The sequence below is a fragment of the Schistocerca gregaria genome, chromosome X (assembly GCF_023897955.1).
Source record: "Schistocerca gregaria isolate iqSchGreg1 chromosome X, iqSchGreg1.2, whole genome shotgun sequence".
Taxonomy (NCBI): Eukaryota; Metazoa; Arthropoda; class Insecta; order Orthoptera; family Acrididae; genus Schistocerca; species Schistocerca gregaria.
In genome coordinates, this window is record NC_064931.1 from 821564161 (window position 1) to 821576929 (window position 12769).

The 12769-nt window shown below is 37.7% G+C and overlaps 1 protein-coding gene across 9 annotated transcripts in view; it reads right to left on the reverse strand.

Annotated features, from left to right (window-relative positions):
• The window catches only part of LOC126299316 (coiled-coil domain-containing protein 177), a 265518-nt gene that overhangs the window by 38812 nt on the left and 213937 nt on the right, over positions 1 to 12769 (reverse strand). For all 9 annotated transcript variants that reach the window (XM_049991135.1, XM_049991137.1, XM_049991138.1 and 6 more), the window contains 2 exons: positions 6857 to 7048; positions 2231 to 2410 (listed from right to left, as the gene is read on the reverse strand). In XM_049991135.1, the coding sequence (XP_049847092.1) occupies positions 2231 to 2410; positions 6857 to 7048 (372 nt within the window). The remainder of the gene's footprint in view (positions 1 to 2230; positions 2411 to 6856; positions 7049 to 12769) is intronic.

Sequence of the window (12769 nt, forward strand, 5' to 3'; positions counted from 1 at the left end):
CTCACATTGGTCATCTGCTGCCACAGCCCCTTAACACAAAATTTCGCCACACTGTCCTAATAGATATGTTTGTTGTACATACCACATTGATTTCTGGAGTTATTTCAGACAGTGTTGCTTGTCTATTAGCACTGACAACTCTATGCAAACACTGTTCCCCGTGGTCGTCAAGTGAAGGCCATCAGACACTGCATTGTTTGTGGTGAGAGATAATACCTGAAATTTGGTATTCTCAGCACACACTTGACACTGTGGATAACAGAATACTGAATTTCCTAATAATTTCTGAAATCAAGTGTCCCATGCATCTAGGTCCACCTATCATTCCGTATTCAGTGTCTGTTAATTCTTGTCATATGACCATAATCACATTGGACACCTTTTCACATGAATCACCAGAGTACAAATGACAGCTTTGCCAATGCATTGCCCTGTTATAGCTTGTGTATGTGACACTACCGCCATCTGTATATGTGCATATCATTATCCCATGAATTTTGTCATCTCAGTGTAAATCAAATGAAGATACAGAGGTTAAAACACTGATCAAACAATAGAACCTTCTCCTCTTGTTCTGTTTTTATGACGAGTCCAGAAAATATGGTCATCATGTACAAATTGAGGAGAAGCTCTCTTTGTGGAACCAACATGTGTCAATAAACAGGAAAGGAACCACCTCCCAATAACTCAGAATTCATGTCATTCACAAATTCAGGTTACACCTTTCCTGTTAATTGATCTGCTCCTTTAGCTACAGCAAACCTCCACTGATGAATCCTCACAACTGTGCCATAGTGGTTTTTATCAGTCCCTCTGCAACTGTTGCAATTGTTAAGTGCCTCATCTCTATAGAAGCAGGCACGAGATTGAGATTGTGCAATGTATTTGTGTGTCAAACACTGACTTTGTATAACATCTGGCCCAAAGCCAGCTGGATTTAAGGTATGATATGGACACCCTGTGGACTGTTGAGGTGTTTCTGTTTTTCTTACCATTCAGTTGGGCACATCCATTTCACATGCAACTGTCGTCCAGTCATTCAAGTTCTATTTCTGAACACTCACGGCCCCTCTCCCATCTCTTGCTCTTCTTTCAAGGCATTGCAGATGCAATTTCCAGGTTTCTCATAAATATTAATGAAGTCTAGCAAAATTTGGTACACTTTGGGTATTGCCCATATGGATGGCCAGTCATCAGTTTAAACCCAAACACAATGATCCATTTTTATTGCTAAATATGTGACACACTGATACTAAGATCATTTGATTTCCTTCAGAGCAGTGTGTTGAATGTGAAATGTGTGTGTGTGCAGGTGGCAGCATATAGCATACACATCTCATATAGAACGAAGGGGGCTACCGAAGTTAGCATTCCCATCCTATAAACAGATCATTATCTGCATTGTCAATGTCACCCATTACATGACACAATGCAGAGAGGATCGGAATTTCATCCACCAGCATTGGCACACAATCTGGTGATAAGAAACCATGTGTCACCAGTCACCCTCCCTTCGCTATACTAAAGCTGATAACAGAAATGTCTTTGCCCACCATGATTTGAATCAGCTGTCATCAAGTAATGTGCTATCACTCTGATGTGTGACTTCAACTGCAGAAGCAAGTTTCTACACGGATGATTATGATGCCTCAACATTTCAACTTCCTTACTTCTTCCATAAACTTATCTATATACAAATATCTTGTCATTAAGTCCTCAAGACTGTAGTCCATTTCACTTCTCATATTGTATGGTAGGGATAATTCCACAATGTAGAGTAACATACGGTTATTACCTTAACATCAGAACATTGATTGATGCACCTGGTGCTGCTCATTTTTACTACCCCTCCATTGTAATGATCTAAACACAATTACCTATTTTGCTAGTTATTGCTACTGGCTGCTCCAACTATTTTGACATATAATTATGGGCCCTGATCTTTTCTGGATACAGGTTAGTTATTTTGTTACTTTTTTCTTCTCTGTCATTCCTAAAAGGACACTGCATTATCACAAAAATTACTGTGTATTTTATGTACAGCAGATTTAATAAATTTATCATCAGTTTATGGACTGGAATTGATGTCTATCAGAAACAGTATAGTTCTGATGGGATAAAATAATTCATACCTGAATGAGCAGTTAATATTACCCTCCTAACTACTTACATTAGAATACATATATTCAAATCATTTTCTTTAATGGTACAACAAAATGGTGGAACATACCCTACGATAAGTCTCACGATGATGCAGCCTAGTGTCTTCAGCTTTCTGCAACCTTTCCTTCTGTTTCTGGTCAAGTGTTTGCTGCCAAATGAGCATTTCAGTTTCCATCTGTCGATGTGCAGCCTCAATCTCAGAACGATGTCTTGCAGCACTTAAACTTCTTTCACTTATTCCACTCATCTTTAAACACAAACAAATACACATTAATTTTGTATCCAAAGAATTGTTTTGTGTTGGTTTACATAATTTACCTCACCTCACCACCTACATCCAGACCTGATGCGCATGCATGAATCTGTCAGGTTGGGTGCAGGAGTAAAATTGTTCCCGGTTGCATCTAGCTGCTTGATGCGACTGCCAACAGCCAAAAACCACATTTCTGTAGCCAGAAGTGGGAGAAAGTACTACTCGTCAACTCAACTGCGCATGCGCATGAGCCCACTCGTAACAGCTAAAATGAATCTAAATGGAAACAGTTGTGACGTCACATTCATGGGAGGCAATTTGTTGTTATGAAGCATCGCATACTCTCTCTAAAGACTTTGACAAATTTTGCTGTTGGCAGATGCTTGTATGAGCACCGTGTTTTGTTGTTGTATATGGTGCATTTCCTTTGCAATTTAAGTTTTATTTTCGTTTTCTTTCTCTGGTTCATGTTTTATTGCTGCAGTATTATACTGCAGTAGCAGGATATAGTAATATCCTTTGTTAGAGTATTGGTTCTTACGAGTCAAAATTACAAAAAATTAAACTAAAACAATGAAAAATTCCCAGAATTTTAAAAAATTTCTGAACTTTTCCCGGTTTTCTCCCTGATGAAAAAATTCCCAGTTTTTCCCCGGATCTCCCGGTTGTCCCGGGTCATTTACACCCTGTCGTTATCATATCTGGTGTTACCCATTATTTCTTTACTTTTTTCTCTGCTTGACTCAAAGTTGCCTTTTTGGTCCCATTTTTAAAACGATCCCATCTTCCTTCTGTGCATTCCGTTTCCTGTCCTTGCATCATGATTTCACAATGTGCATTCTCTAGTTTTTCACAATCCTTTGTCTTTCAGTTTCTCAAAGTTAATGTGCTCTCTCTTCTGTCCTTTCTAGGTTCTTTTCAATTTAACTAGAACCTCAGCTATTACTAATATACGATCTGAATAAATATCTGCCCCTGGATAGCTTTTGACACTCTTTAGGCAATTTTGGTATCTTTGTTGTATCATTATGTAACCAATTTGATACCTTTTGTTGTCAACTCGAGATATCCAAGTATACTGTCGTCTTTTGTGTTTATCAAATAGAGTATTTCCAACTACCCTGAAATTTTCATTGCAGTATTCCAACAATCTGAATAAATATCTGCCCCTGGATAGCTTTTGACACTCTTTAGGCAATTTTGGTATCTTTGTTGTATCATTATGTAACCAATTTGATACCTTTTGTTGTCAACTCGAGATATCCAAGTATACTGTCGTCTTTTGTGTCTATCAAATAGAGTATTTCCAACTACCATGAAATTTTCATTGCAGTATTCCAACAATCTTTGCCCTCTCTCATTTCTTTCTCTCAGTCCAAATTTTCTCAGAGCTTTTCCTTCTGGTCCTTCGCCAACTACCGCATTCCAATCACCCATTATAACAATACATGCATTTCTTTTCTCTCCCTCTGTTAAGTTTTCTGTGTTCTCATAACATTCTTCTATCTCTTCATCTGAATGATTACTTGCAATCAATTAATAAGTTAAATTAGACTTCCATACATTTAAAGAAAATTTCTTATCATAGGTGAGTGGCTGATTTGCTGACAAGATGTCACAGACAGTTTCCACTAGGTAACTCAGTACATGTATAAACAATGGTTCGGAGTGATGCAGTTGCAACCATGGGATATAACTTTAGTTTCAGATTGGCCACTATATACAAGTTATATATCAATACATTCTGCTCATGTGAAAAATAGAACAATATTAGCCTTTACCAACATGACAAATTACACAGCCTCAAACCAATTCACTGAAACAAACACTTCCTTGCTGTATGGCAACCCAAAGTAGGACTTTTAGGTAAAACCTGAATGTACATGCCCCAATTACCTTAAATAAATGACAACCTTATTACACAAGGTACTCTTTACACAATGGTGAATACTTTTCGTAACAAAACTCAGTTTAGAGCTCAGCACTTAATTTAAAATCACTTAACTAAAAATTTTTAGGAAACTAATTGAATTAATAATTGCAAAAACTATTCTTATGCAATTATTCAGTTTTACACTAGGCATCCAATGAAACCAGCAATCTTACAAAACATTGACAGGACAAAAAATCTTATGGAATTAAAACTATACTACAACCTATGGCATTAGAGTAACATATAACCACTTAGAGTCCTGTCCCTGAGCACAAGTACAGGCCAGAATATCCAAACAACAAATGCAATGGGCAGTAAGCTTACCAATGAAATGGTGCCATCTATAGGGTGAAAAGTATTTAAACCAACAAACTCTGGGAGGTTGTAGGGGACATCAAAACAAATATTTTTCTCTGTCATTTTTTCCTATGATGATTATTTAAACCAGTGGAGGTCATATTACGCTCTTCAGTTGTTAGAGGCCTTACTACGATCTTCAGTTGTTAGAGGGCATATTACGCTCTTCAGTTGTAGGCAACTGCTGTCCACCAGTGTAGTAGTGCATTGTCTCTGTTTACTAATGGATCGATACACCTGGAGTGAGTACATTGATATGGTTGGTGGATACTACGTAGCACACCACAATGGACGAGCTGTACAGCGGGTTTATCAACAACAATATCCGTATCCCACATCATACGATCTTTGCTGCTGTGTACCAATGTCTGCGTGAGGCCGGGTCATTTAGCAGATTACCTGGACAGGGATGCCATTGCACGGCAAGAACGCTGAAATTTGAGGAAGTTGCTGGAAGACGTCCCGCTCCTTACAAGACAACACATGTGGTTCAAACATGATGGGCACCAGCACGTTTCAGTTGTTGTGTGCGTTGATTCCTGGACCGACGGTTCCCAGAAACGTGGATTGGTAGAGGTGGTCCTGTATCATGGCCTGCTCGATCCCCAGATATGTACCCTCTGGACTTTTTTGTGTGGGGAGAGATGCACAACCTTGTTTAGGCAACTCCTGTTGTATCAGAAGAGGATCTGGTTGCTCGTATAGTAGCAGCTGCAGGAACAATTCAGGATACTCCTGGGGTTTTTGCCCGTGTCAGACAGAACATGTTCTGACAGTGTAACCATTGTTTACGTGTCAATGCAGGCATTTTTGAAAATCTACTGCAAATGAAATTGGGTTTTGTAAATGTGTTGTCTCTTGGTCATAAAAAAATGGAAAAGTGTTTGTTGGTTTAATTAATTTGCCACCAGGTAAATCTTTCTCTACCGGTTTAAATACTCCTCATAGGAAAAAATGACATTAGGGAAAAATATTTGTTTTGATGTCCCCTACAACCTCCCGGAGTTTGTCGGTTTAAATATGTTTCACCCTGTATACACTCATCAGAGGCACCATATTACCATATGTCATCCAAGTGCCACTCACATGTTGCAGAAACAACTGAGCTTCTGTCTAGTTTCCCTTGTGCTGTCAATAAATGCAATCCATTCAAGCTGGTCATAAACACAAATTCCAATGCCACAATGAAACAGAACACCCAGTAGATTTCATCTCAGATTCAGAGTCCACCACTTCACCTATCTGTTGGACAAACTAGCCAACCACAGGTGGCAGTAACTGTTTCCTCAAGCCATTAATTGTTTACAATCTCACACCAACTGCCTACCTCATCCTCTCCAGGGCCAGCACTCTGCAACCACTCACAGGTGGTGCTCAGGTCATGGCAATGCACTGGTCACACAATATGCTGTGTAGTGGCACACTATAGTTGTCCTCTTAAAACAACATTCGGAAATGGTTAGAGCAGCAGAAGAAACAAATGCAGATGTTTGTGGACTCAGATGGTTCCTGGTTTGAGGGTGGCCACCTTTAATTTTATGTATTTGGTAAGTATATAAATCAGAAGCTTTACTCTCATTTCTTATGAGTAAGTTTCCATACACAAAATTTTCCATTGGAGCAAAATGAAACATCTGTTGCAAACTGCTCATTCACTGCCACTGACTTGATTAACATATTACCACACAAGGACAGTTAAGTGCTAACACACCATGACAAACAGTTCAATAGAAATGCAAGCAAAGTCACTTTTTTAGTGTGAATTAGTATATACTCAAAAACTGACTTACAAAGTATGCTTTTACAAGAACATTCCGATTGATAAAATGAATTTTATTTTATGCTCATGACTTCATGGGAATTACATTTTTTCTGTCTGTATTAATTCTTAAATTATTGTTCTCAAATTGGTATTTATGTTGTCAACAAAATTCTGTATGTATCTACTTAAAGTAGCAGCACTGTCTGCCGAGAAGATGCAAGATGTATCATCAGCATACATAGTAATTAGATGGTTACTGTCCAGAGTATCTGGACACATATTTCTGTGAACTGAGATATAAACAGTCTAGTAACTGCACTGTGCGTGAACTGAATACACAAATAGGAGAAATAGTTGCAAAATGAACCAATCACATTTAGTAGAATACCTTTCTTTCTTCAGCAATTTTCTTTCGCATGGCTGCCCTCTCCTCTTTTTCCATAATGCTCCTCTCAAGCCGTAATTGTGATTTGCGAAGACTGAGCTTTGTTTCTTCCAATTTTCTAGCATTTTCAGCACTTTCAATGCGCCGTTTTTCAGCCAATAACTCTTTCTGGAACTGAGCTTGCTCATTTGTATACTGAAACAACAGTAACACACCATAAAGAACACCTACAGCAAAAAGCATTACCATGCAGCTAATACTGATGATTTTATATAGAAGAAACAAAAATTATTTCATTCAGCACAAGCTTCATACATTTTTGTGAATTTTACATCAATATTCTTAGGATTTAAATCACTATTACACCAATCAAAAGAATGTATGTTTAAAATTTACATTCTTACCTTCCAATTTATTCAGGTAACATTTAAAATTCATTTATTTTAGAGCACACAAACCTGTGTTTTCCCCCTAAACGATTATTCACATAAAAAATTAAAGCTGTCATCACCCAAAGCTTGGTTGGTACTCCATGGTTCTTTGCTAAGCACAGTCCTAATGGAACTGGTAAATCCTTCCCCTCGTCCAATCTGACAAATAGTTATAGGCAAGATCTACACTTCAACACAGTGTCTGAAGTATGATGAAACATGAATTTTTTATATTTGTAAAGCATTGCCACATGCAAAGGTCACAGTAACAACAGAAAACAACATAGGAACAATAATGTGAAACAATGTACTGGAATATTCTATAGAACAATCAATGAGGCTATTGAAAATGTTGCTTGTGCAAGAAATCCACCCAAAGCTATACTCCCTTTCTGACAACCTAAGAAAAACCAGTTTCATTCAGTTTTGGTTTAGCCATGAAGATTCAAAGGAGTTTGTAGTGACATAACAGTTACCAGCAATGACAAACCTTTACTAAGGTTCTGGGTCTTCATTTAAAATACATTTCAAACATTACATACTTCAGACTGTCAAGATGAACTTGGCTGTTTTTGCTTTATAAATACTATTAAGGGAACCTATTCTTTTTGTGTATACTCCATCAAGTCCTAGGAAACTATTTTACAGGGAAACTTGTGAACTACCTCTGTGATTGGTCATAAATTTCCCCTAACATTTCATCAATAGGCTGTATTGATGCCACAAGAGAATTGCTCTGGTAGATATGTCACACAAGGAACTGCTGTTTGAATAAAGTACTTACTTGTACTAAACCTTGTGCTGACATTGGTCTGCTTTTATTGACATACATAGCACTCAATTTCTTACTCCAAGTCCCTTGTAGATGTTCCACTTATTGGATGAAAATAACATTCTTAGCATATAGGTAACTAATGGGTTATGCTATCATCCTGAATAATAAAAAGAGATTTCACTGACTGATATTTTTCAAGGCAGCTAATTGTGCTGTCCTCCTGCACTCAAAAATTTGTACAAACTCTCTTTACTTCATCTATACTCATCATCACTTCAGTTACATGTGTGATATGAAATTCCCTTGAAATGTGGCATAATTACATAGTATCTTTCCTCAAAGTATGCTCATTAGTTGATCATAGGTGAAACAGTGTCCCACATGAAACCCACACCAGGACTGACTTCTTAGCACATTAAATTTCAGTATTAGATTTTTGACAATCTTCATATAAACTTCAGCTGCTTCTGAATAGACAACACACCTATAATTGTTTCACCAAAGTTTTACTTTTAAGGTAATTAAAAGCAAAATTAATAAACAAAATTTCTAAGATGATTTATCCATTTGCTCTATTTTGTTGTTCCTTTTGCTGTTCAAACTGCAAGCTAATTCCACCATCTTACTACTAGCTCCGACAGCTCTTATGATAAGGAAAAGTAGCCCTTACTCCACTACAGTCTGCTACTGTACCATTTGTGGCAACTGATGATGCCTGTGCATGACTACCTGTGGGAATGGCCACTTTCTGCCCATAAAATATTTTAATAGTAATGAGGGCATGATCCTTGTTATGAATAGGAGAACTTCACCTCACAGAAAATGCTGGAAACCATGACTTTTATGCACCAGTCGGTTGCTGCCACATGTCTATGCATGTGTATCTACTGATGGATTCTGAGTGAAGTGGCATCAGAACTTCTGAATCCTCAGTTTTTCATTTCTTATTGTGGTGCCTGGTTCATCTTTTTAGGGTATTTAACTCACAGAACGTGCACCATTATGCACCAGAAAATCCTCATCAGTACTTTGAAGAGCCATTGCACAATCTCAAGGTCAGTGTTTGGTGCAACATGTATGCCCATGTCACAATATGAATTTTTTTAACCAAACTGTTAATGCTAATTGGTATGTTGAGAAAATGTTTTATCCCCATGTCAAACAACTCACAGAAGTTGAATGACTTTATGGATGTTTTCAGCAGAATGGAGCAAGTGTGCTGCCTCGACAACCTTGTCACAAGGTCAAAAGTTGTTCAATGAGGACAGGACAATCAGCAGAGGCAGTTCAATCTCCTACCCACCTCAACTACTTCACCTCTCTCCCTGTGATTTTTACCTGTGAGGCATAACAGCCAGGTGTACTCAAATAACACTGATCAACAACAAAATTTTCAGTGACGGAAATGGACATGTTTCTTATGCATTTTGACCCTGACCCCCCCCTTTCCACACACACACACACACACACACACACACACACACACACACACACACACACACACACACACACACACACACACACACACACGGAGCATGAATATGATATTTGTTTATGTGGCACCCTCAGTTTTAAAAATTTTTAATTACACAAGACTGATTATAAAAATCAAATTTGTAAATTTCTTAAGAAAGGCAACATATTATTGCCACGCTCTTGATGTGACTACCAAAAACGTTTCTTATAATTAATCTTTGACAACATATCAACAGTGCGTGTGACTCACTGTCTGTTGCTCCTGAAGACCATGTTCTTATGAGTGATGAGGACATCCTTCCTTCGTTTGGCTGTGTGTTCACAAGTATGAATAGTGCAATATAAATATATCTTGTGCTGAGTGTTTTGTTTTGTTTTAGTGGTGCATTTTCTATCAGTGTTTGTACAATGTCATGTGTATCTTTAAATCACCCAAATAATGTTTGTTACATCTGTGGGTAGTACACTATTAAATCATGCAGATGACATATGACACCCATAGAGAAGAAATTCTACGATCTTCATTTTGGGTGTAATTTAGGTGATCAGGAGCAAAAATTGGTACCACGTATTGTTTGTGTGAACTGTTCACCTCATCTTAAAGGTTGGGTGAATGAAAAGGTAAAGTTGCAATGCCTTTTTCTATTCTGATGATCTGGAGGGAAACTACCAATCACGTAGATGACTGCTATTTCTGCATGGTTAAAATAACAGAGTGAATGGCAAGGATAGAAAGACTAACAAGTATCCCTTTCTCAAGTTAGCTATTCAACCCATACAACATGGGTCTTCCTTACGTGACCCTGTTCTTCCAGACATGTGGTCATTGGAAGTTGAAACCAAGGTTGAATCTAGTACAGATGTGGAGAATGCAAGCTGTGATTTCAATTATGAAGAAATGATGCCACATTCCCTGACACAAAATGATCTGAATAACTCATTAGGAATCTGAATTTTTTTTTTTTTAGGCAAAAGGCTGAACTTTTGGGTTTGCGTCTGAAACAGTGCAATTTGCTAGACGATGATGCTAGAGTTTGTTTCTTCTGACATCATCAGGCTGCCTTTACATCATCCTTTAACATGGAAGACTCACTCTGTTACTGCAGTGATCTGAATGGTCTGTTTAATGCTACGGGAATGAAACATGTATAACCAGAATGGTGACCATTTGTTGATGGCTCCAAAACTAGCATCAAAGTGATGTTCCTTCACAACAGCAACATACATCCTCCTGTTCCCATAGCTTATACCACTATTTTGAAGGAAACATACAGCAATATGGAAGTTTTGTTGAATAAAATTCAATGTAACAGCCACAAGTGGCAAATCCGCAAAGACTTCAAAGTAATTGGGATACTTGTAGGATTACAGTCTGGGTATACAAATCATTGCTGTTTTCTTTCTGAATGAGATAGCTGTGATTGGAAGAGTCATTATGACAGACAGATATGGCCTGCCCATACACAAATAGAACATGGTTGGAAGAATGTAGAAAATGTTCTGTTGGTGAATTTGTCACCACCACTTCACATAAAACTAGGACTTATGAAGTCATTTGTTGTTGCAGTCGACAAAGGTGGACATGGTTTTATGTGCTTATGTCAGAAATACCCTGCATTGTGTGAAGCCAAAGTGAAAGCACAGAATTTGTTGGCCCTCAAATTAGACAACTTATTCATGATTTTGATTTTATCACAGCTTTTAGCCATCTGGACTGCTGGAATTCTTTCAAAAAGCTGTGTTGTGATTTCTTTGGAAACAAGAGAGCAGACAATAGTGACATGTTAGTCAATGAACCACTATAGTCTTGCTGCAATCTCAGTTACAACATGCCATTAAAACTGCACATTCTTCACACTTGGACTCTTTACCTGCTGGTGCTCTTGAACAAGTCTCTGATGAATGTGGGAAAAGATTTCGTTGGACCTTATATACATTGGAGCAACACTATCAGGGGCAATGTGCAACAAATATGATGACTGACTATTGTTGGGTACTACTGCTGGATAGTAGTGACATAGATAAGAGGCACAGCAAACATCCAAAAATAATTTAGGAATGTATGAAAACATATTTCATTAGCATTTCATGCTCTCTGTGTTGATAAATTATGCAAGTTTCACAGTTTTTGATAAATCGAGCACAGAGCTGCACCAATGTCAACAGTGGCCATTTCCAGCATTTTCTGTGACGTTTGTCAACAAGAGACAATCTTGCATCAGTATCACTGTAAATATTTTTTGGGCCAGTTTCATTTTGCCCACCCTGTGTTATGCAAACACGGTGACATCTTTGTGTACAGAAAATTAAATTATGCACAGATAATGCCAAAAGGTATCAAAAAATTACATATCATTTTTCAAGCAAACCAGTATTTACAGAAGTATTGCTACTTTTCCGTAGATCACAACTAAAAAGTCGAAATAATGTAATACTAACCAATTCACAAGTCAAATAATCACATTACTATGATTTCATGGAGCTACTTCATCTAAACAATGCTAATAATAACAAAATGCACAAAGCATTTCAGTAGTGAACTGAGCAAAAGAGAGGAACAATTTTGGAAATGCCATATTTCATTCTTCCTCAGGTAGGGGCTCTTCTTGCCAAATATCACTGAGTAATAATGACATACTTTTTCTTGTACATATCTGTAATGTGCCATCAACATAAACTAGGAAATAACCATCGTGAAGGCTTGTTCCAATATCTGTGCACAGTCACCCGTTCAAGACAGACAGTCTGCAAAAGTTGTGATTATAAACAAAAAACTTTGATGTTAATTATTGTCTAAACTGGTGACCAAACGAAAAAATGGAAGATGTATTTCCATTCTCAGATTATCTGAACTTTCTGCAGAAAACATTTCTGTACACTCTAAAAAATTATCGTGTATGAGGTGAGTGTTTCTAGAACAAATCTCTTACCTAGCAGCAGAGTGTGGACTGGTTTGAAACTAACTGGCAGATTAAAACTGTGTGCTGGACTGGAACTCAAACCAAGAACCTTATCTTTTGTGGGCATTGCTCTTACTAGTGAAAGTTTTGAAAATAGAAGAGATTTACTAGTGGACTAAAAGCTGTGAGAGCATGGGACATGGACAGCTCAGTTGGTAAGAGCATTTGCCAAGAAAGGCAAGGTTCCCATCCAGTACACAATTTTCGTCTGTCAGGAGGTTTCAATCATTGTGCTGTTTTATTCATAAATGTCTGCCTTGGTCATGTACACCCT